Genomic DNA, 23,159 nt, shown 5'->3' on the forward strand with positions numbered 1-23,159 from the left:
GAAACTTGGTGCTTTGGCAGCTGCCCCCAAGGCCAGGATCTCTAAAAGCAAGTGTGCTTTGGGAGTTATACCTATGCTTGAAAGAAGGCTGTATCCCTATGGGCCAGATTTTCACAGGGCTTGCTTAGTTGCCCTGGCAACATTTGTGCATGCTACAGCCTGCAAGGGGTTAAGTGCACGATTTGCACTTGCATGCATTTGTGCAGCTGTAGCGTGCATCTGACCTCCTTTGGAAAGTTGGCCCTGTCCATGTGTTTCATGAATAGCCTCTGTGTGGTGTGGGGGGGCATGCACTCATGGAAGTGTATGTCCTAAATATGCCTGCGTGGGGAGGGTGTGGTATCTTTACATCAGCGGTGGTGAGGCTAGCTCCCGAGAGGTCTTTGGATTTCTCTGTGGGCAGGCTGTTCCCCTCTGTAGGAAATATATTGCCCCATCATCCAGCAATACTAGAGGCTTTTCTCTCTCTCTCTCTCTCTCTCTGGTAAAGTTCCCCCCACCATCACGCAGCCCCCTGGAGGCCAGCAGGCGGCCGTGATGGTGCGTGCCGGAGAGACTGCTGTTTTGCAATGTGAGGCTGATGCTCTGCCGGAGCCTGTGGTAACCTGGTACAAGAACGGGCACCAGCTGGCACTAGGGAATGGTGCTCGGACCCTGCTGAGAGGGCAGAGGCTGGAGATTGACAACGCCCAGGTAAGGTTAGGTTGTACCTAGGGAAACCGTTCCACCTGTTCAGCCTGCCATGGCCTGTGTGCGAGAGTCCGACGACTCCCTCCTTCTCGCAGGTGTCGGATAAAGGGCTCTACAGCTGCAAAGTCACCAGTGTGGCAGGGGAGGCAGAACAAACCTTCACGCTCACCATCCAAGGTAAGAGAAGAGGGTTTAAACCACGTGCCTCCATCCGTTCTCTCCAGATTCAGTCTGTCTCAGGAGACCTGGGACTGGGGTCGTGAGAGGGTGCAGGTCAGGGCTGAGGTTACTTGGCAGATCTGGAAGTGAGACCAGTAACAGCATCTATCTACACCATCCCTGTCTCCGCTGCCCTGCACACTGAATAGGGGAAGGTTTCAGAGTAGCAGCCGTGTTAGTCTGTATCCGCAAAAAGAAGAACAGGAGGACTTGTGGCACCTTAGAGACTAACAAATTTATTAGAGCATAAGCTTTCGTGGACTACAGCCCACTTCTTTGGATGCATATAGAATGGGAATAGGGGAAGTTAATCTGCGTTGAGCTTTTCAATAGAGGAAAGGTCAGAAGTAGGGCTGGCCCTTGCCTGTTTAAACTGCTTTGGACGGAAAATTGGGCCTTCGACTCAGTGAACATTTGTGTGAAAAGTGTCTGCTTTCTGTGGAGAATTTATATATATGGGTCAAAAACCAGAATGCCCCAAAACTATTTGCATTCTGAAATGCTGCTGCAATGCCTCATGGGAGTTGTAGTTCTGGTGCCTCATGCGTCTCTTCTCTATGGGGCGGGCTCCCCAGCTAGACTTTGGGCTTCTCTGTGCTGCACTGCAGTGTGGACTGTCGGGGTGTGAATGGCAGAGCGCGCCAAAATGTTTCGTTCCAACTGCCCTGTGTGGATTCCACTGGCACAAACGAAAAGGTACCTTGTTTGCATTAACACAGTCCTCTCTGAAACGGGACTATGCTAATGCAAACTAGGTACCTTTTCATTTGCCCAGCAGCGTCCACACGGGGCAGTTAGAACGTAACGTTTTGGAGCACTCTGCACTTCACACCCCTGTAGTCCACATTGTGGTGCAGTGTGGACATAGCCTTCATCTCCCATGATGCACCAGCTCCACTCACCAAGAGGGGAGACCATGGGAGACGTAATTCAACCAGAGAGCCTGGCTTACGGGGGAGACGGGAAGCAGGAGGCAGTGCGGTGGCCATCCAGTTCCAATTTTGATTTGTGCTCTGAAACGCAAAGTTTTTTCCAGAGGAAGAATCCCCATTTTTGTTCTAGTTCGATGCTAGGTCAGTGCTGCAGGGCTGTGACCATGAACGTGGTTAGTGCTGGGGAGAGGACTCACTGGGGCAGATGGGCCCCTGGGCTCCGCAATCCAGAGCTCGATTTCAAACTCCACTTCTAAAACTTGAGGGCTCTCAGCTCTGGGGTTTTATCATCAGAGGCCGGGCAGCTGGGAAATGCAGGTCAGGGCTGAATGTGAGCGCAGTCCCCAGGGATGATGATGATGGTAACAGCCCCTCACAGAGCCCAGGGCGGACTTGGGGCCAGTGTGCAGCTCCAGACACTCCTCTCTCACTGACACCCACTGAAGATGGGAGTCACTTTTTATTTTAGCGTTTTGTGCTGTGCCTGCAGGTACAGCCCCTGCAAGAGGAGTGCTGAGTAGGGAAGCAGCACATATGAGACCTGGGTTCTGTTCCTAGCTCTGCTGCCTTGAGCAGCCTGCTGCCTGACGGTGTGCCTCAGTTTCCCCACCTGTACAATGGGGACAATGGCACTCCCCCTGGCTTTGGGAACTCTGGGTGAAAGCGCTGAGTGGTGTTTACTGTTTGTCTGAGCTAGGGGGAGGGCTGCTCCATGGCTGTGCTTTATGAATGTGATCTCAGCAAATGCAGAGGGGTTCTGGTGTCCCTCAACCCCAGTGGCAGCGACTGAGCCTCCCCGTGCATTCTGCTTCTCTCCCAAAGCCCCCCCGACCATCGAGAAGCCACACCAGGAGACGGTCTACGGAGCTGTGGGGAGTCTCCTCATTCTGACCTGCGAGGCGGTCGGTGTTCCCCCTCCTGCCATCACCTGGCTGAAAGATGGGGCCCTGCTTGGTAAGGAGGCCACATCACTGCATCAGCTGGCTTGACGGGCTGCTGGGATAGCAGGGCTGGGCGTTAGCTGACCGTAGTGTGCACAGCTAGCGCTTCTAGCAGGGCGGGGTGGTCTCTGGGTTTAGAGTACAGGACTGTGGATGCAGACTTCTGGGTTCTGTTCCCGGTTCTGATGCCAACTTGCTTTGTGAGCTGAACCGCTCTGTGCCTCAGTTTACCTTCCTCTATAGTGGGGATTCCCCACTCACCGGGTGTGGGGATGAGACCTGGCTCATTCGTGTGTGTGAAGTGCTTTGAGATCTAAGACAGTGACAGAAGTGCATATTATAATTTGTGAAATAAACACTGGGGGGGGGTATGCGGGGCAATCTTCGGGCATGTTCATGGTCTTGTGTGCTTTTCATGGACTCTTGTAAAGCCTTGGGGGCCTATTTATGGAGCCAAAATCATGTGAAGTCTGGTTCCCTTGTGGTGTTTCAGTTCTGGGATAATGGAAATCACCGACCGACATGTTGTTTAGATCCCTGCAGAATTAAAGTCTCCAGATAATATAAATGCAAGTACCAGGCTATCTGGCTTTATTTGGGTTTACCCCAATCCTACTGTGTTCGACTTGAACCGGAGCCTGATCTTGATTTTGTGTGGTGAAATTGTCGTGACCCAGCGTTTCAGGCCTGTAAGCAGAAAGTCCCCAGCGCTGCGTAGGGCAGTGCTGCTGAGTCACCCCAGGATGCGCGAGAGGAGGATGGGGTCCCAAGGTCCTGCTGGGGGGAATTCCAGTGGGAAATGTGGGAAGCCTCCTTTGCAGAGGTGGGTTGAGGACGAGCAAGCCCGAGGGAACCTCCGCAGAGGAGAAGCCGAGTTCTCTGGACTTGTTTTGGAACGATGCGCTCTCTTTCCCCCTCAGAGAGCAGTGTGGAGCAGGGAGTGGTGTCCCGAGGCGGGCAGCTGCAGATCAGCCGCTTGCAGCCTTTCCACGTGGGCCGATACACCTGCCTGGCACAAAGCCTTGAAGCAGAGGCACGCAAAGACTTCATCGTCTCGGTGCAAGGTAGGCCCTGTGTGGCATTGCAGCGAGCAGGCTGCCTCCGAATAGGATGGAGACAGATGGTCGTGGGAGCATTCAGGCCTCTTGAGGATGTGGTTTGGGCTATAAAGGGGCCAGGTACTTCCTCTGCTCTCCAGTCACAGTCTCCTCTCTCCACTCAGCGGTGCCCCGGATCCTGAGTGCAGGCATCCCCAGTGAGCACAGCGTCCTGGAGGGCACCGGGGTGAAGTTGGAGTGTGAAGTGGAAGGACAGCCGGCTCCAGAAGTCACGTGGCTGAAGGATGGGAGCCCACTGGAACTGCCTGCTGCCCCTCGCCTCCGGTATGCCTCTTGCTAGGGCTCTGGTGCTGCAGTGGCGTGGCTCCATGTGCAGCGACAGTCAAAAAAGCGAACAGAATCTTGGGAATCATTAGGAAAGGGAGAGATAATACGACAGGAAATACCCTATTGCCTCTGTATAAACCCCTGGGACGCCCACATCTTGAATACTGTGTGCAGATCTGGTTGCCCCAGCTCAAAAAGGATAGATTGGAATTGGAAAAGGTTCAGAAAAGGGCAACAAAAATGATTAGGGGTGTGGAACGGCTTCCATATGAGGAGAGATTAATAAGACTGGGACTTTTCAGCTTGGAAAAGAGACAAGGGGGGATATGATAGAAGTCTATAAAATCATGACTGGTGTGGAGAAAGTAAATAAGGGAGTGTTATTTACTCCTCATAACGCAAGAACTAGGGGTCACCAAATGAAATTAATAGGCAGCAGATTTAAAACAAACAATAGGAAGTATTTCTTCATACAACGCACCATCAACCTGTGGAACTCCTTGCCAGGGGATGTTGTGAAGGCCAAGACTATAACAGGGTTAAAAGGAGAACTAGCTAAGTTCATGGAGGATAGGTCCATCAGTGGCTATTAGCTAGGATGGGCAGGGATGCTTTGCGTTGAGTGTAATGGTTGGCTTAGTGCACATAGCTCGAGTGGCTGGCTCCGGCAAGGATAATGCCTGATACTTAAGGCTCAAGGAATTAATCCTTTAGCTCTAGTGAGAGGGGCTTGTGTTTTCGGCACAGAAGGTCACAGGTTTGATAGCCAGGCAAGGCCATGGTGTCTGTATGTATGTGGCCAGCCCTAGTGGGTTCTGCTGCCTTATTGAGTCTCCTCTCCCTGAGTGTGCAGGTTGTCTCCTGATGGCAGCTCCTTGCTCCTCAAGGGGCTGCGGGCGTCTGACTCAGGGGCATACACCTGCCTGGCTCAGAACAGGGCCGGAGAGGACACCAAGCTCCACGTGCTGAACGTCCTGGGTGAGTGAAGCATGCCGGGTGGCGCTGGGCACAGATGGGATTAGCTGCTGGGTGGGGGCAAAGATTAACCCCCTCAATGGCAACCCTTTCTCCTCCCCCTCAGTTCCCCCTACTATCGAGCGAGGGGCCAACGACTCTGAGGTCATCAGCAGCGCCCCCTTGGGGTTGGTTACCATGGAGTGCCAAGCACGGGGCTCCCCTCCCTTACAGATCAGCTGGCTGAGGGACGGACTGCCCCTCCCTCTCTCCCAGCGGGTGAGGCTGCTTTATGCAGCACGTACCCTCAGGTAAGAGGAGGTTTCCGGGTGCTTTCCAAAATCCTCCCCCTGTCCTCATGCACTGTTGTGCCTGGCACCTGCCTGGCTGCCACCGCCCACTCCAGAGGTGGCTGCATTTCAGTGGAGTGTTGAAGCCCCCACTGGGGCTGAGACAAGTCCAGGGGCCTGATTTTCAGAGGTGCTGAGCACCCACCAGTCCCACTGGAGATACAGCAGAAGCTGCAAGTTCAGCCCGCTGCCTCTCCAGCTGGGTGCTTTGGAAACACGGCCGTACGCCATGTGGTGTACACTCAGCTGTCCCGTGACGGTGGCACTGCAAGGAGGGGGGAGCAGAAGCCACAAGTTGGCCTTCGTGTGCTCTGAATTGATTCATCATCATCTTACCCCACTCCCCACCCCTGGGAGTTAGGATCTCTCCGGTGCAGGACTCGGATACTGGCATCTACACCTGCGTTGCGTCCAGCCGGGCAGGAGTAGCAGAGCGAAGCTTCATCCTGCAGATTCAGGGTAGGAGGGGAATGTCACCTGTGTGACCGAGGGGTCCGCTGAGGAGGGCAGAGCTTGGAGTGTGGGGGGAAAGGGGCCACTGGGGCTGAGACAAGAAGAAAGCATGGAGAGAGAGGGGTTGGAGAAATGGGGGGGAGGAGGGGTGTATGGGAGAAAGGGGCTGGGAAGTGGGGGGAGGAGAAACTGGCTAAATGCAGATTTGGGGGATGGGGTCACTGGCTAGTTGGCTGGAGGGGATCGCTGGTGAAGAAATGAGCCGGGGCAATGCAGGGTGTGATGGGGAATCACCGTGACACTGATCATGGAGGGAGAGATTGAAGGAGTGATGGCCGGAGAGCTGGCTGGAGACGAGGGGCCCCGTCTGTTACTGTCCAGAGGATGGAGGAGTGGCAGGATGGACAGCAGCAGCAGACCCAAGCCAGGCTACCAGTGGCCAGTGTGTCAGAGGCTGTGTGAGGGTGTCTCCGCTAGCTGCGAATGGTGCTTTGCAGAGTCACCTTCTCTTCTGCTGCCTTGGGCGGCCTGTTTCCACTGTAGGCCCCTGACCCGGGCGTCCACATCCTGGGGTTGGCTCCTGAGCCGCGCCTCTCAGGAGACAGAAGGTGCAGCCTGGAGTGAGGGGAACAAAGGTGCGATCTGAAAATGACAGGCGAGGCCTCCTCTGGCCCCGGTAACAGATGCCTGCTGCTTCTGCCTCCCCACAGTGCCTCCAGCCCTAGAGCCCTCGGGGAGCAGCGAGGCCGTGACCGCAGTGACCGACTCTGCCGTGACCTTCACCTGTGCAGCCAGCGGGTCGCCGCTGCCCACTCTGACCTGGCTGAAGGATGGCGAGCCCCTGATTCTGCAAAACAACCTGGTGCCCAATGGCCCGGGCACAAGGCTGTACCTGGAGTCGGTGCAGCCGGCCGATTCGGGTGTTTACTCCTGTGTGGCTGGGAACAAGGCCGGGGAAGTGAGCAAACACTTCCACCTCTCCGTCGTGGGTATGTGCCTGGGCGGCCTCTCTGCAATCTGTCGGCAGGGAGGCTGGAAGGGGGCGAGGGTGGGGGGCAGCAGGAGGAATGGGTGAGGGGCAAGCAGGCTGGGCTGATAAGGCTGAGCTGGGGGGCATGAGGAGGGGGATGGGCAGTGCCCAATCTGGTCTCTTGGAAGCCCGATGCCCAATACAGCTCTCTACGTTTCTGGGCGCTAAGGGCCAGGGGCATCCCTTTGCACTAGCGAATCTCCGCGCTCAGCCCCAAGGAGGACCTTCCCCCTTTGCCCGCCTGCCCTCCCAGGCCCTTGTCCGGAGGATGGGCGGTGAAATCAGCCCTGCCATGCCTTGCAGAGCCCCCGCGCATTGAGGATTTGGCCCAGCCCATGGAGGTGGCCGCCGCCATTGGGGCTCCCTTAGAATTGCTGTGCACCGCAGCTGGAGTCCCCGCCCCCAGCGTCACCTGGGAGAAGGACGGCCGGCTGCTAGCCAGGCCCGGGATCGTGGCCAGGAACGGGAGCTCCCTGCGGATAGAGAGCGTGCAGGTGGGGACTTCTCCCCCTCCCTCCCCCCTTCCCTCCCTCCCTTCCTCCCACCCTGAGTTTTCACCTGAGCTTCCCCTCCCTTCTGGCCTTTCTCAGGCAGACGATGCCGGCTTGTACACCTGCCTGGCTGCCAGTCCTGCTGGGGAGGATGGCAAGAGCTTCTGGGTCAAGACACAAGGTACCATTGCACAGCAGGGCGCCTGTGGCTAGAACGCAGGCCGGTCGCATAGCGGCAGCAGTCAGCCTCGCGTCTGCGCTGCCGTCAGAAGCGACTCCTGCCCCCTGGGAGGGGCGGGGGGTGTAGGGCAGAGCTGGCCACATCAGCCTCTCGCAATGGTGGGTGGGTGAGCTCACCCTGCTGGCTTCCCTTTGCCCAGGGAAGGGAACGGATGGTGCCCCCGGAGGGAATGCGCCACAGGGAATGGGTTGGGTTGAATGGCATGAAATGCAGGGTTGATATCAATCTCCACCAGGCAGCAGCCTTGGTGGGTACCGGTCCAGCGCCACTGGAAAGCAGCTGTGTGCAGTCAGGACCTGCGAGTGGGGACATGGGCCTAGACATCTCCTGTAACTGGGGTGTTGGGGGATGTCCTGCACTCTCCCCTGCTGGGAGCCTTTCAGGATTGTAGCTGGGCTCGCAGGTCCTGGCCCTGTCATATGCCCACCCTTCTGGACCAGCGAGGTGGAAGGGAGAAGGGGGATGTAAGTGCCTTCCCTGTGAGCCTGGGGCTGGGTGACAGCAAGCAGGGTTAGCGCAAAGCAGAGCAGCGAGGGCTGGGGCATTTCTCGGGCATTGGCTGGTCGGTGGGAGTTACCGTTTGGGGATGGCGCCCTCTCTCCGGTGCTCCCAGCTGCTCCTGGGCGCGATTCCCCTTCAGCACGTGCCTGACCCACTTGGTTTGGATCCCTTCAGCGCCTGCGAACATTCAGGACTCCAGTGAGACGCGCTCTGTCACCGCGCTGGCCGGCGGGCAGCTCTCCCTGGAGTGCCCTGCGGACACTCACCCGCCGTCCCGCATCGAGTGGCACCGAGGGGGATCCCTGCTGCAGGTGTGTAGCTGGAGTGTCTGCCGCTGCCGAACATGCCAGGCTGGGCGTGCATGGAAAGGGGGTTGGAGGGAGGGGCTTGCGTCTCAGTGAGGTGGCGCTGACTCCCCAGACCACGTCAGGGCCCGAGAGATCCCCTCCCACTCTCTGTGGCTCAGCCAATGCACTAGGTGGCTTCCCGTCACTGCATGGCAGGGGACTGGAGCCCCTGCCTTGGGGATCCCTCCCCGGTCTGTGGGTCCCTTTGATCAGCCACCCCCAGCACGGCTCAGCTCTGGCCGCTCGGCACTGCGGATGCTGCCTCTGGGATACTGAAGCAAGGCCACCGGACTCATTGCGCGTGAAGCCTGCAGTTGGATGCGCATTGAGGTCTGGGCGGCGCTGCTGACGGGGTGTTTGTCTCCGGGTGCTGGCAGGAGGATGCCCACGTGCAGTTTCTGGCCCAGGGGCGTTTCCTTCAGATCCAGGACTTGGGAGTGCCTGACGGCGGAGAATACAGCTGCACGGCGAGCAACGCGCTGGGGAGAACCAGCCTGAACTTCCACGTGGAGATCCAGAGTGAGCAGAGCTCGGGAGCCGCTGGGGAGGTGTGAGTCCCCGGCTCAGATCCTCCGGCGCCCTCAGTTGCTGGGGCTCCCCTGCGGTCAGCAGAGCTGGGTTGACTCAGACGCTCTGGCCCTCACTTCCCTTCCCAGAGTTGGGTTGGTGGGATATGCCGTGTGATGGGATCCATTTATCAATGAGCCACACCCCATAAACAAAGGGGTGGGCGGGCTCTTGGGAGTCCCTCCATTCACACATCTCATTGCATCGGCTTTGTTAATTGGTAGGAACCAATCCCTGTGCAGCATGTTCTGTCCACGTGCTGTCTGCCGTCGACCTGCTCGTTACCTCATCTTTCCATTCCCAACTTACCTTGTCCATTGTTGTTATCTTGTTCTTGTCAATGGTTCCCCGGATGTTCCCGCCCCAGGCCTTGGCCAGCTCAGAGAGTCCGTCTCTTCGCTCACTGGCCCATTTCCCTATCTTCGTTAGCACTAATGTTCTCATTTCAGCCTGCTCATCTCTGCGCCTCCCTAATCCTGTCTTCCAAGAAAGGAGGCTTCCCCCGGGGTTCATTACTCATCTCAAGCCAGGCCTATGTAGGAGTGAGTGAAAGAGGGAGGGGTTTCAGACCCCCCCCATCCCCAAAACATTGGGACCCCTCCAAACTTCTTCCTATCCTGCTACAGCAGCAGGCTCACAGGAGCAGAAGGGGGCTGTGTGCTGCCCCTGGACGGAGGGTGCTCAAGGGCAGAGCAGCTAAGCCAGGGATCTCAAACTCAAATCACCACGAGGGCCACATGAGGGCTAGTATATTGGCCCGAGGGCCACATCACTGACACCTTTTCATATAAAGATACAAAAGCCCCGCCCCTAGCCCCGCCCCCACTCCACCCCTTCCATGAGGCCCTGCCCCGCCTCTTCCCACCCCTTCCCCGCCCCCATTCCAACCCCTTCCCCAAATCCCTGCCCCGGCCCCGCCTCTTCTCTGCCTCCTCCCCTGAGCGCACAGCTCCCCACTCCTCCCCCCTCCCTCCTGGAAAGCGCTAACAGCTGTTTGGTGGCGGGAAGCGCCTGGAGTAGGCAGAGGAGCGGGGACGCGGCGCACTGGCGGGGAGAGAGGGTGGCGGGTGAGGGGAGCTTGGTGGCCGTAGGAAATAACTCCGCGTGTTTGAGACTCCTGAGCTAAGCACAAACTCCCCAATTTCTCTTATTGTTTTTTCCCAATGCCTCGTACCCCTCCTCCCCCCGTGATTTTTTGGTTGCAGTTGCCCCTGTGATAAAGCCGGGCCCCTTGGCTGTGAGCGCCACTGTGAACGCGTCAGCTCTGCTGCCCTGCGAGTCGGAGGGGCGGCCCACGCCCCAGCGCACGTGGAGGAAGGATGGCCGGCTCCTGCTGCCTGCTGGGAACCCCAGGTAGGTGAGCCCAGGGCCGTTCTGCAGCCGTGCTCGCCCATCTGTTTGAAACTGGCTGTGGGAAAGCAGCCGCTTCCCATCAGTTTTGTCCCTGGAGCCTCAGCACAGCCCAGTGAGCTCAGGTTTATAACCGGGCTGCTACGTGGGCCAGGCCCCTCGCTAACAGTGAGGAACGGAGCCTCGCAGGCACCCACGTGAGACAGGGGCGTTTGTTACCCCCACTGTACGGCTGGGGGAGCCGCGGCAAGGGGAGATGAGGCGACTTGCCCAAGGTCCCATGGCAGATCATGGCCAAGTTGTGAACAGAGCCCGGGCGCCCTGACTCCTAGCCCTGTGCTTGGACCACTCCTCTGTGCTGGTGGCCACCTCCGGGCCTGCCTTACGATGGCTCTGGTCTGCTGGCAAGGGTTCTCCTCTCCCTCAGCGGCTGTTTTCCTATTTGCTGCTTTCTGTCAATGAGGCATTAAACCAAACCGGCCGGTGGCCTGATGGACTCACCTTCCCTCCCCTCAGGTTGGAGCTCCTGTCAGACGGCTCCCTGAGAATAAACCCAGTTCAGGTCCAGGACATGGGACATTACCTCTGCATGGCATCTAATCCTGCTGGGTCTGACCGACGAGGCCTGGACCTCCGAGTCCTAGGTAAGGGGAGCGTGAGGAGGGAAGGGACTGACCTGGGAATGAGGCAGGCCCCTAGGAGCCCGGCATACAGGGTTCGCATCCAGCCACGCTCCATGGATCTCAGACAGCCTCTGCTCTGGATACCACCATCTCCTTTTTCCTATACGTGCCGGCATCCCCTCTCCTTTGTTCCAAGGGGTCCCTCTGCCTCCTGCTGGACTGGCCCAAGCCAATGTGCTCCCCCCTCATTAATGCCGCCTCCCTCCAGCAACGCCTCTAGCTGGTTGGAATCCGCTCCTGAACCAATCACGTCTGTCTCCGCTCCTCGCAGTCCTTCCTGCCATTGCTCCGGGGCCCTCCAACCTGACCCTGACGGCCCACAGCCCGGCCTCGCTCGCTTGCGAAGCTACTGGCCTCCCCAAACCCCACGTGACCTGGAAGAAAAACGGGCACCTCCTGAACGTGGACCTTCCGCAGAGCCCATACAGGTACCGGCGCTGTCTTTGCCATGCATACCGCAGGCGGGGTGGGATGCTCAGGGAAATGTGCAGCTGCCTTTTGTAGAGCGAGTCAGGTCCGGTGGCCGGTTCTGCTGCCATTTGGTTCACTTGCTGTGCTGCTTCACACTGTACACAGCTGGCCCTGGCCCTCTCTGTCCTGGGGGCCGCTGCGATCAGGTGCTGGGGGCCATTGCTGACCTTAGTGGGGCAGGATCTGGTCCTCCGTTCGTGACGCCCCCTCACCCATGCACTCTGTGTCCCAGGTTACTGTCCTCTGGCTCCTTGCTGATTGCCAGCGCCAGCCTCCAGGACACGGCGCAGTTTGAGTGCATCGTAACGAACCCTGCAGGAGAGGCGCGCAGGCTCTTTGCAGTCGCCGTGCGTGGTGAGTGGCTCTCGGGCATGCAGTGGTCTCACCTTGGGACGGGCTTGCTGAGCTCTTTCCATTTCCCGGAGCGCCAATAGCTGCCTGAGCTCCAGCCAGTGCTTTTCCTGCACTGCCGCGCCGGCTGGAGCCCCAGTTACAGCAAACGCTGAGCCGTATTCTCTGGGCGAGCAGCCTGTGGACTCCACTGGCGTGGGCAGTGCCTGCAGGCGCCTTGGTTCTGTAGCTCAACCTGCAGCAGCTCATGCTTTCAGCTCTGGAGGTCCCCGGTTCGGTCCCTGGTGGGTCGGCCAAGATGGCGGCTGTCACACATGCTTCCCGGAGCCTCGGCTCCATGCCCAGAGGGGAGAGTCTGGCTCCCGCACTTCGCTGCACAGCCCCGCTCACCTTGACTCTCGCCGTTTGCAGTCCCTCCCACGATTGCCGATGACCACACCGACTTCACAGCCACCAGGATGTCCCCAGTGGTTCTGACCTGCTATGCCTCTGGGGTGCCGGCACCAGCTGTGTCCTGGAGCAAAGATGGAGCCCAGCTGGGAAACAGAGGCAGTGGCTATCGCGTCTCGCCGACAGGTATCAGCAGCACCATCCTGTACATGGGTGTGTCAGCGGGGGGGCAGCACGCTCACCACCCAAGAGGGGGCACTATTCACCTCTCCCCCTGTGTTCCCAGGTGCTTTGGAGATCAGCCGTGCTCTGCCGATTCACACCGGGCGCTACACCTGCACGGCAAGGAACGCCGCTGGCGTGGCACACAAGCATCTCCTCCTGACAGTGCAAGGTACCCGGAGCTGCCAAGGCCACTTCAGGCTGGGGGAAGGAGGCGAGCCCCAGCCCCAGAGAGGGAGGTGGGAGGGGGAGAGGCCTGCGAGAGAGCGCACCATCTGTCGGGACCGTGAACGGGCATTAGGGAGTAGCCTGGCTTCCTGGACCTCTCCAGGTTCTGGGAGGCTGGGTGCTGACCATAGAGCCCTGGAGGCTGGGAAAGCAGCCAGGTTGTACTCTGTGAAGGAGCCGGCTCAGGCACTGTTCCCCCTCTTGGTTGCAGAGGCCCCGGTGGTGAAGCCCCTGCCTAGCATGGTGCAGGTGCGGGTCAATGCTGGTGTGATCTTGCCCTGCGAGGCGTCTGGGATCCCCCGCCCGGTGGTCACGTGGCAGAAAGAAGGGATGAGTATCCCAGCAGGTGAGCTGGGGTGCGGCTAAACCAGAGCCCAGAACTGCCCCGCCGGTCCATGCCTTCACCACAGCAAAGCCCCTGGGAGGGGTTGGTGATGCTACTGGAACTTAGCACCCCGAGCGCTGCTGGGGGTGGCAGTGGCTTGGGCGAAAAACTATCTGAGGACCTTCCAAATCCCCCATCCCCTCCTGCCCTAGATCCCCAGTTCTCACGGAACCTCTCCTGGCTGCAGCGCCGGGAGGCACAATGCTTGGTAGCTCTGTGCACCCCAGCACTGTGTCAGAGGGCACCAGGGGGCACCATCAGTCAGTTCAGCGGGAAACCAGGACAGCTGGTGATCCTGAAATACCCCTTGGCACCTGTAAGGAGACATTAACCTGGGTGTACTTGCTAAACGCAACCTAGAGTCATTCCTCTCTGCCTCCACCTGCCGTTTCGGAGGCTCCGGTGGGTTCTTCACTTCCTGAGCTAAGCCGTTGTGTGCTACCTCGGAGGAGGCTGCATGTGATGTGTGGAGGAAGTGGTCCCTGTGTATAGTCTGTCAGTGAGTCACTAATGTGCTTGGGCCGGGGTGGTCTGGCCAGTGGCCGGCCTTCCTGCTCTTGCTCTTCATTTCTGCCACATCCCTTTTCTCTCTGATCTTTGTTTCCTGGTGGCAGGAGCCGGTTTCAAGGTGCTCCCCAATGGGCATCTGCATCTGTCCCGGGCTTCTGTGGAGGATGCTGGGGTTTACCTGTGTGTGGCTCAGAACCCCTCGGGCACAGCGCTGGGGAAAACCAGACTGATCGTGCAAGGTAGGAGCAGGAGCGGGGACCCACGCCTCAGAGCAAACCCAGAGCCGCATGTGAAACGCAGGGGGCTGGGCGTTATCCCGCAGCATGTGCTCTCCTGTTCCCCTGGGCCTGACTGGAATGTCCTGTCTGACCTGGGGAGTGACGAGTATTTGTTACTATAACCTCCATAGGGGGCCCAGGACCCAGTGTGTTTCCCAGCTTGATGTGGGATGCAGGGGTGGGCAGCAGAGCTTGGTCACCATTCTGGTCCCCCTACCGGTGTTGGACAAGGAACACGCTCCAGCTTTACTGTGCTCGGAGAAGAGGGCAGGGTGGCTGGATTGCGCTAAGTGTCACAACGCGCTGTTACTAGAGATGGGCTGAGCCGCAGCATTTGGGAGCTGGATCCAAATTTCCCCCAAGCACCCAGGGTGTTCAGGGCTGGGTCTGAGGGGCCTGCTGGAAACGTAGAGCCTGGATCTGGGTGCAAAGCCAGGTGGTGTTTGGATCTGACGTTCTGGCTTGCGCCCTGTCCGCTCTTGTGATGCATTCGTCTCTGTGCACCGTGAGGGAGAGCGGGGGGAGGCGGGAGGGGTTTGGCAGCATGCAGGGGCAGAGGGTAACGGAGCACCGTGCAGAGCAGCTAGGCTGGGGTGGGGTGCGGGTGATGTTCCAGCATCTTCATTCACCAGGGGCTGGGTTGGCATCTCACTGCAGGACACTTCTGCACACTCAGTTGTTCAGTCAAAGCTGGATCACGCCTGGCATTCACTGGGAAGTAGCTATGGGAGGGGAACCCCGTCCACTGAAATCGGATGAGGGATCCTTTGCCTCCCATTCTCTGTTTTTTCCCAGTGCCCCCAGTCATTGAGGCCAGCCGGCCAGAGCTGTCCATCCTGGAGGGCTCCCAAGTTCTCCTGCCCTGTGCAGCTCGGGGAGTCCCTGAGCCCAGACTCACCTGGTCCAAAGACGGGGTCCCGGTGCCAGGGAGGGAGGGGAAATTCACCTTGCTGCCGTCCGGGGAGCTGATGGTGAAGGACTCCCAGGTAAGCAACCCAAGGGGACAGTGTGTTTTCTGGTTAATCTGGTGCGCATCCCATTTACTTCTCTGGGTCTGGACTAGCTGCAGGCCCATGATAGTAAAGGGAGCATCTGGAGAAGGGATCTTGGGAAGAAGTGTCCTCTCAGTGTCACCCTGGGCTGACAGACGACACGCCCAGTGGCTCTTGTACTCGCGGGCTGGGAGGGCTGCAGGAGAGGGAGGGGAAGCCTGGTTCCACTTAATAGTGACTCCCACCGGCTGATTTCAGGACTTGCAGTCAATGGCCTCTGAGCGTTCTGCCCAGTCCCCTTTGGCACCAGGTGGATCTCCCTGGGGCTGCGCGTGTGTTTGGGGGGATGTTGATCACACAGGTCCTGCCAAGAGAAAAATTAACTTTGAAAACCAAGCACTGAATCAATCTGTGCACAAACACCACTCGAGGATGAGCCTAGCAGAGCTCTTCCCTGCTCCCTCTCCCTGGCATGGCCCCCACACCGAGGCAGAGAGAGTGGGAACTGGCTGGACCCCGGACGTGCCCACGTACGCCCAGGGAAATCTCAGTTGGCTGAGTACTCTCAGGATCCTGAGGAGTGCAAAGGACCCAGCTCAGAGTGGCTGGAATGGAAAAGCACTCAGAATCCTTTGGGCTCAGTTCATTTGTGGGGTGCAGCGCCTCGGCCCAGGGATGTCCCACGGACTCGCTCAAACCTTCCCCCCCTTTGCAGGGTGGGGATGCCGGGACGTACACCTGCACTGCAGAAAACTCTGCTGGGAAAGCCACGCTGCAGCTCCAGCTCGCCGTCCACGTCCCTCCCTCCTTCACAGAGCAGCCAAGGGACCGGACGCTGAACAGGGGCGAGAGACTGATCCTTGGCTGCGTGGCGAAGGGGAACCCGATGCCCCGCATCACCTGGATGGTCAACAACAAACCGGTCAGAGGTGAGCGGGGCCAACTCTGCCACAGGAGCGGTGGGGGCTGGCATGGAAGGAGGGGGGTTGGATCGGGGGAGGCAGAGAAAGAAGGCGCGAGACCCCATGTGGTGGGAGGGGTAAGAGAGCCGGTGAACTAAAGGAGAGTGACCAGGGGGCTGCACTGGGGGTCTCTTTGAAAAGGCCCCAGAGATGCTGGTAGCAGGGGGCAGACCTAGCCATGTGGCTTCCCTTTGGCAGCGGGCATCTGGGAGCAGAGCGGGCAGAGCACCCTGCAGAGAGAGGCCGTCACCAGGGAGGACACTGGCACCTACGCCTGCGTGGCCGAGAACGGTGTGGGCAGCGTCAAGGCCGTCGCGTTCGTCTATGTGAAAGGTACCTTGGCAGGTGAGGGCAGCTCGCTCGTGGAGCGCTGAGGGGAGGGGGTCTGGTCTCGGCCTGGAATAGCGCCTCTGTGGTCAGCAGACCCCCGTGCATCCACACCAGCATCACAGAGCCCAGAGCCTGGCTTGGTGTCTGAAGGCCCTGGCCGTTCCGGGAGCGCATAGCCCAGGCCGAGCAGGATTTTTGTCTCTAACCCATTCTCCTTCCCCAGAGGCTCCGGTCCTCCGTGGCGAAGTCAGCGCCTACCAGGTGGAGCCCCTCGGGGGCAACGCCCTCCTGAACTGTGAAGCCCACAGCGACCCTGCCCCAGTTATCCACTGGAATAAAAACGGGCTCCCGGTGCTGGGCAGCCCCCACCTGCGCCAGCTCCAGAACGGCTCGCTGGCCATCTACGGGACGGTGGTGAGTCACAATCCCAGCACTGGCTCCCTGTAGACAGGGGGCTGAGGACTGCAGGGGTGTGTGAGGAGGAGCTTGGGTGTCTTCCCTTTTCTCTCTCTTCGTTTGTGCTGCCAGATTTTTTCCTTCCCTCCTTTGAGTCTCATGGCCGGGTTAGATTGGAGCAGGGGCTAGCGAAAACTTGGAGTGCTCTGCATAGGGGAGAAACTGCCTGGGAACAAGCAGGGTCAGCCACAGGGGCTGGGATCTCTGCACCCGCTCACCCAGCGGAGTTGTACTCGGGAAGTAACTTCTCCCTCTGAGGAACTAGGGCACCGATTTCTTCGCTGGGCCAGCCTCTTCTTTTGTCGCTGGGGGTCATGACAGGATCTAAAGAAGTTCTTCACTCTCTACCCTGACTCAGAACAGAAGCATTCTCTGTGAGGAGGGGCCGGCGGATAAGGCCCAGGTTGATCTGGCGTCTGTCACTCAAGAGGCCCTAGCTCCGGCTCTGCCATGCTCCATCTGCAGAGGCTAGATGGGGCATTGCGTGTTGGCCACCAGTTTGTATTAAAGATGAAGGGGCTTCAGTCTGCCCGATGTTATGCTAATTAGCTGCGCCCCTTGGACTCCTGGGAAGTCGTCAGTGCAGCCCTGCCTTGAGCAAGGTAGGTGATGCATCTGCTTTCCCTCCTCCCAGAGCGACGACGCGGGGCGTTACAAGTGCGTGGCGGAGAACGAGGTGGGCACGGTGGAGAAGGTGATCACCCTCGCCCTGCGGAGTGAGTATCTGTCTGCATTGGCTGCCTCGATAGTTTAGTCTCACAGACGGTGTCGCCCTCATGCCTGCGGTGGGGGGAGGGGGAAAGGGGGGCAGTTGGTTTGCAGGGGAAATGGCCGTACTGGTCAGTTCCCTGCCGTTGCCCCAGGCCTTGGGCACTGGTGCCCCTTGGTCCCTCCTGTTCTCTGCCTCTGGCACATAGTGACATAGTCTGCTGAGGCCTGACATGCTTTGGGCGAATTCCAGCTGTTGGGTAAAGTGCACAGGTGCTTGGTGGTGCAGGGGCCGGGGATATACGGGAAGTCAGACGCGATGATCAGGTGTCCCTTCTGGCCTTAGACTCTCTGGCTCAGGAACTCTCCTCAGGATGTGGGCAGAGGACTGAAATCAAGAAGAAAAAATGACCGAGCTGTCTAGTAGCCCCACTGAGGGAGAGGATCAGCCTCATAAAATCCCCTGGGGCCTCAGAAATCCAGTGTGAATGTGTGTGAATATCTCTCTTGGAAGAGTCCAAGTTACATCTGAGAGAGATGCTAGTGTCTGACTGGAAGCCCCTCAAAATAATGACGGGTGGAGCTACTCCACCTCCTCTGAACTCTGGGGCAATTCAGAGCTGGATGTCAGAACTGCTATACCGGTCTCAGCTCCATGAGCACACACGGACTCTGCCAGGCATCGGGTGCTGAACTGACCAGGTGGTTTTCCCCTTGTGTTCTAGGTGCCCCTGTGTTTAGTGTGAAACCTCAAGACGTGGCTGTGAGTGCTGGGAAGAGGGCGCTACTTCACTGCCAGGCTACTGGAGAGCCAGCCCCCACAGTGGAGTGGACCCGGGAAGAGAAACCCCTCCAGGAGAACCACCGAGTCCAGATCCTAGCCAACTCCACGCTGCTGATCAGTGCCGTGGAGGAGGCGGACGCGGGACTGTACGAGTGTGTTGCACGCAATCTGATGGGATCCTCCGTCGTCCAGGCCTTCCTGATGATGCGAGGTACATGCCCCGGGGGCTGGAGATCCTGCGTGAAACGGGGGAGCCTTTTAGTGCCCTCTACCCTCTCCGCACACTGCAGGGCAGGACTGGTTGCTGGGAAGGCAGCGTGGCTGGAGGGGGTTGAGCAAATAGAATTTACAGCCAATATGATTCTATCTCCCGCTCCTGCCCTAATGGACAGGCACTGGGCAAGCTGGGGCAGTTGGTCCAGATGCTCTGTGCCCTGTGGAGGGGGCTATGGCCAGCACCCCTGCTCCTGCATCCACCTGCCCCCTCAGTCCGGCAACAAGGCCTGCGCGGGGGAGGATGTGGCGGTGGAGGTATGCTCGCCCCTCAGTGCCCTGGTACAAAGCACAGCTCTGAGAGGTGCCTCTCCCCTGTGCGTGCTGGGGGCAGGCTCCGGCCTGAGGGACGCTGGCCAGTGCGAAGGGAGGGTCCCTGCAGAGCTGGGAGCTCCCTGACCTGGTTTCTCTTGGCCTGTCTAGGGGTTTTACAGCAGGATTTTCATCAGCAGGGAGCTGTAATGTGTGTGTAGCATTTGCAAATGTGTATGGAGGGCCCTGTGCCCCACTGAGTGCTCCCAAGAGAACACGGATGCTAATAGCAGGGGCCTTTCTCTATCAAGTGGGCTCGCCATTTCCCAAACTGGCAATGGGCAAATAGTCTCTTGTCTCCAGCCGTGGCCAGTCCTGGATGCCTAAGACGGAAGGAATATTCCACCCCTCCTCCTTTGCAAACACAATAAAGCAGCTGGGGTGGGGAGGAAGCTCCTGGTTCCGCCTGCTGACTGCTGAAGCGTTGGGACTCACAGGTGTGCTGCTGCACCAGCCCTTACCCTGGAGACCCTGTCTGGTGTAACACAGGCATTATGCTTATTCCTAGAAATAGCTAATATCTCCCCCTACAGCATCCTGCAGCGCTGAGTTGCACGGGTTAACGATGTGCTGTGTCAAGATGTACTTCCCTATTTATCTGTTTTAAACCATGTTGCCTTTTAATTTCATTGGTTCTTTTCCCCCCTTGTCCTGTACTGTGGAACGGTACCGAGAGGTGGGGCAACGGACCTCTGTGCCGCTCTTTGTTTTCTATCCCGCCACCTCTCCCCGTACTCTTCTCCTTTGCAAGCACATAGCCCTAGGGTGGAGCTGAGGGAATCTTGAAGCTGCATTTAAGCCCCTGTGCCACGAAGCCGCAACGAAGGCTTGCATCCCCGGCTCCTCCAGCCCACAGCAGGCTGGTCATTCCCATTTGAGTTTTACTGAATCTATCCGGAGTGATTTGATTCTTTTGTCTCGGGAGACCTGCTAAATGCCCAGGCCCGGTGACTTCTGCTTTTTCTTGGTGAACAGATTGAAGAGCCAGATGAGACAGTCATGCAATTAGGCAGAGGAAGCATGTTGCAGTGCCCGGTGCATCCGTCTGATTAGCAGTAATAGGGGTGCCGGGGCACTGCCCAGACGCTTTACAGGAAGAGCAAATGAAACACACTGCAGAGAGAAACCCAGGCCAGAGATGGTCGTGTGCGGCAGGCAGAGCAGACTGAATGGGACTGCGTGTGACTGTGCATGTGTATTAGTCTGTGGGCAGGCGTGCAAGGATGTGTGCGTGCATTTGTGGGAGCAAGGCTGTGGCATGTATACAGATCATCCAGATTGGTCCTATGGAATGTGAACCCCAGCTGCCCTAGGAGATGATTCCCCTTGCTCCAACAGTGACAAACGAACGCTGGCCTGATCTGTGCCCGGCAGCTGGTGCAGCAGTGTATTGCAGCAAGGGGCAGAGGGCTCCTGCAGGCCAGGCTCAGGCTGCCCATGGTAGCTGGGCACCGGAAATGAAGCGGCGCAGGACGGGAGATGGGCATTAATGCCTCGCTGGCCAAGTGGGCCCTCTGCCCACCAGCTTGGGTCTTGCTGTGCAAAGAGATTTCGTGTGGGTCTCCCCCCTCATTCCGCCTTGTCTCCCTTCCCTCAGGAGAGCCCCTCAGAGTCCGGGGCAGTCTGATCGGCATCATTAATGACCGAGAATTTGGCATTGCCTCTCTGAACGCCAGCGTGATGGAGGATCCCCGCTCTGGCATGGCCACCATACGGAGCAGGATCGGGAATATCCCACCAGCTGTCGGTGCGTGATGCCCCGGGGATACGTCTTGTGTCAGTTACACCTACTACATGGCCAAGTAAACGGCAAGAAGCCGGATGTAAATCTGGGTGAAATACCCACTGCACAGTACGCTTGCCTGTACCGTGAGTGGCATGGAGCGACTTAGCTGGTATTTTTTTACCAGCTTTAGTGGGCTGTAGTGGACAAATGCTGCTGTTCCCACTCATACACGTATGTAGCCAGTTGTCTGTTCCCTGGCTAGGTAATCCATCCCAGGTTTTAGAGAGACCCTCTAGTAGCACAAACTGTGTCCAGTCTGGGAGCTGGAGAGAGGGGGTGACTTGATGACAGTCTGTAAGTACCTACATGGGGAACAAATATTTAATAGTGGGCTTCTCAATCTAGCAGAGGAAAGTATCACACGAGCCAATGGCTGAAAGTTGAAGCTAGACAAATTCAGGCTGGAAATAAGGTGTAAATTGTTAACAGTGAGAATAATTAATCATTGGAACAATTTCCCAAGGCTCATGGTGCATTCTCCATCGCTGCCCATTTTAAAATCAAGATGGGATGTTTCTCTAAAAGATCTGCTCTAGGAGTTATTTTGGGGCATTCGCTGGTCTAGGTCAGACTAGATGATCACAATGGTCCCTTCTGGCCTTGGGCTCTAAGCTTGTGACTCCCCTGGTGGGTTCCTCGGGTGCTGTTGGGGAGGGAGCTGTTCCTAACAAGGGTTCCTGGAAGGGATCTGGGGATTGGTTTATGGGGGAGCCTAGCCCAGCACAGAGAGGCCTCATGCCGAGCGCCCCCTTTGGAGCACAGGGCTAGCAGGCAGGAACTCCTGAGTCCTCACCCAGCTACAGACGGGAGTGCCCCGGGTGAGCAGAACAGGGTTAGTACCTCCCTGGGATGAATGGCTCCAGACTGTTTGGAGCTGGGAATGCCATGCTGGAGCAGGATCATGATTCTGATTCTGCTGCCCCAATAAGGACCTTTGACCACATTTAATTGCTAAGGCCAGTGTGACCAATGCACTGGGTGGGGAGCTGGCTGGGATTCCAGGGCGCCTCTCCCCAGAGCGCACAGCTACTCCTCAGGAGAGCCCGGACTGAGATGGGACTGACCCTCGTGCCCTTCCCTGTACCTCCCAGGGCCGCTGATGAGAGTCCTGGTCACCATCATTGCTCCAATCTACTGGTCCTTTGCGCGTCAGAGTGGCAGTGCCAGGAACGGCTTCTCGCTGACCAGCGGCGTCTTCAGGCAGGAGTCGCAGGTGGAGTTTGCCACAGGTGAGGAGGCAGGTGTGTGTGTCCTGCTGAGAGCCAAGGGAGGGCGGCAGAGATCATGGTGCGGTAGTCTGTGGGGGAGCCTTGTTGGTAAGGAGGTTCCCTTAGGGCTGGGTAGGGGCATGGCATCAGTGGGGACAGACGGCCTGGGACAATGATCAGGGTGACTGTCCGTGGCATATCTCAGTCAGCCAGGTATCACCCATCGCTCATAAGGAAGGTAGATTGGGGAAGGAAACCCTGCACTGCTCATTTCTCACCCGAGGGGGTCAGATAATAATAATAAATACCAGCCTCTTACACAGGGCTTGACATCAGTAGATTTCAAAGGAGGGCAGTATCATTATCCCCATTTTACAGCTGGGGAAACTGAGGCACAGAGGAGCAGTGGCTTGCCAAGGTCACCCAGCAGGCCAGTGGCAAAACTGGGCATTGAATCCAGGGCTCCTGAGTCCTGTCCTCTAGGCCGCTTTGTGCCTGGAGACAGCTTGGTGACCACTGCATGCTGAGGCTGTGCAAACTGTTCACAGCAAAACCCAAGACCCCAAGGAGTGCCGCCCGATTTCTGGTTTTGTTCTGTGCCAGCCGTCTCCACCGTGGTGCCTGAGGAGTCTAGGATGGCTCACGAGCCTTTGGAGCAGGGCTATGTCCCAGCCACCTCTGAGTGACCCACCTCTGCTTTAGGGGACCGACTTTGGCACAAAACTCTGTGAAATTTGTGGCTTCAACCCCACACTGGTGAAAACTGACCCCTTGGCCTGAGTTCCACGTGGGGGCTCCGAGTTCACTGGAGCCTGAAACTCCGAGGGAAACGGGCGTTGGGTGGCCAGGGATCTGGAGGGAATGGAATGAAGAGCTGTTTGCAGGGCTCCCAGCCAGGTGGGGCAGCTCATTTCAGCGTCAGGCCTACCGAGCCCTTCCGAAGAGCCAGCGCTGTGACGTGGTGTGTTGCTGGGGTGGCCTACGGTGCTCTGCAGGGAGCCTTGTGTCTGCAGAGCATGTGGTTGGGGTCAGAGACAAGCCTGAGCTGTAACTACAGATGCAAATACTCCCAGGTTTAAAAGTTGGCCGCAAGATCTTGAAATTTGCTACTGGGCCCATCCACAGCCCAGCTCTGGGCCCTTTGCAGCCTGGCTCGGCCCCAGGTCTGTCTGAAATCATGGTGGGCTGGATCGGACTCGCTGACCCCTGCTTGTCGCTGCAGGGGAGCTCCTCCGGATCACGCATGTTGCCCGAGGCCTGGACGCAGGCGGGGCGCTTCTCTTCGACGTCGTGGTCAACGGGTTTGTGCCGGAGAGCATCGCTGAGGCTGCTGTGCTTTTCCAGGTCAGTAGGGAGCTCCGGGACGCTGCCCTCGCCCC

General features: G+C 58.1%; 1 protein-coding gene across 5 annotated transcripts in view; it reads left to right on the plus strand.

Moving 5' to 3' along the window:
- Positions 1-23,159, plus strand: part of HMCN2 (hemicentin 2) — a 115,789-nt gene that overhangs the window by 84,746 nt on the left and 7,884 nt on the right. For 4 of the 5 annotated variants that reach the window (XR_010593729.1, XM_024106075.3, XM_024106076.3 and 1 more), the window contains exons 60-89: positions 491-693; positions 786-867; positions 2,664-2,795; positions 3,703-3,846; positions 4,005-4,164; positions 5,021-5,145; positions 5,249-5,432; positions 5,833-5,930; positions 6,635-6,913; positions 7,258-7,448; positions 7,545-7,626; positions 8,362-8,498; positions 8,912-9,053; positions 10,307-10,454; positions 10,968-11,095; positions 11,406-11,562; positions 11,838-11,959; positions 12,368-12,532; positions 12,633-12,740; positions 13,008-13,142; positions 13,796-13,930; positions 14,765-14,955; positions 15,677-15,890; positions 16,122-16,268; positions 16,477-16,667; positions 17,344-17,425; positions 18,143-18,412; positions 20,384-20,533; positions 21,664-21,801; positions 23,003-23,124. Coding sequence is in view for 4 of the 5 variants with exons in the window: in XM_024106075.3 (XP_023961843.2) it covers positions 491-693; positions 786-867; positions 2,664-2,795; positions 3,703-3,846; positions 4,005-4,164; positions 5,021-5,145; positions 5,249-5,432; positions 5,833-5,930; positions 6,635-6,913; positions 7,258-7,448; positions 7,545-7,626; positions 8,362-8,498; positions 8,912-9,053; positions 10,307-10,454; positions 10,968-11,095; positions 11,406-11,562; positions 11,838-11,959; positions 12,368-12,532; positions 12,633-12,740; positions 13,008-13,142; positions 13,796-13,930; positions 14,765-14,955; positions 15,677-15,890; positions 16,122-16,268; positions 16,477-16,667; positions 17,344-17,425; positions 18,143-18,412; positions 20,384-20,533; positions 21,664-21,801; positions 23,003-23,124 (4,562 nt within the window). In the remaining variant the exon portion in view is untranslated. The remainder of the gene's footprint in view (positions 1-490; positions 694-785; positions 868-2,663; positions 2,796-3,702; positions 3,847-4,004; positions 4,165-5,020; positions 5,146-5,248; positions 5,433-5,832; positions 5,931-6,634; positions 6,914-7,257; positions 7,449-7,544; positions 7,627-8,361; positions 8,499-8,911; positions 9,054-10,306; positions 10,455-10,967; positions 11,096-11,405; positions 11,563-11,837; positions 11,960-12,367; positions 12,533-12,632; positions 12,741-13,007; positions 13,143-13,795; positions 13,931-14,764; positions 14,956-15,676; positions 15,891-16,121; positions 16,269-16,476; positions 16,668-17,343; positions 17,426-18,142; positions 18,413-20,383; positions 20,534-21,663; positions 21,802-23,002; positions 23,125-23,159) is intronic. The other variant, XM_042854257.2, reaches the window with a different exon arrangement.

Source organism: Chrysemys picta, chromosome 18, assembly GCF_011386835.1.
Source record: "Chrysemys picta bellii isolate R12L10 chromosome 18, ASM1138683v2, whole genome shotgun sequence".
Taxonomy (NCBI): domain Eukaryota; kingdom Metazoa; phylum Chordata; order Testudines; family Emydidae; genus Chrysemys; species Chrysemys picta.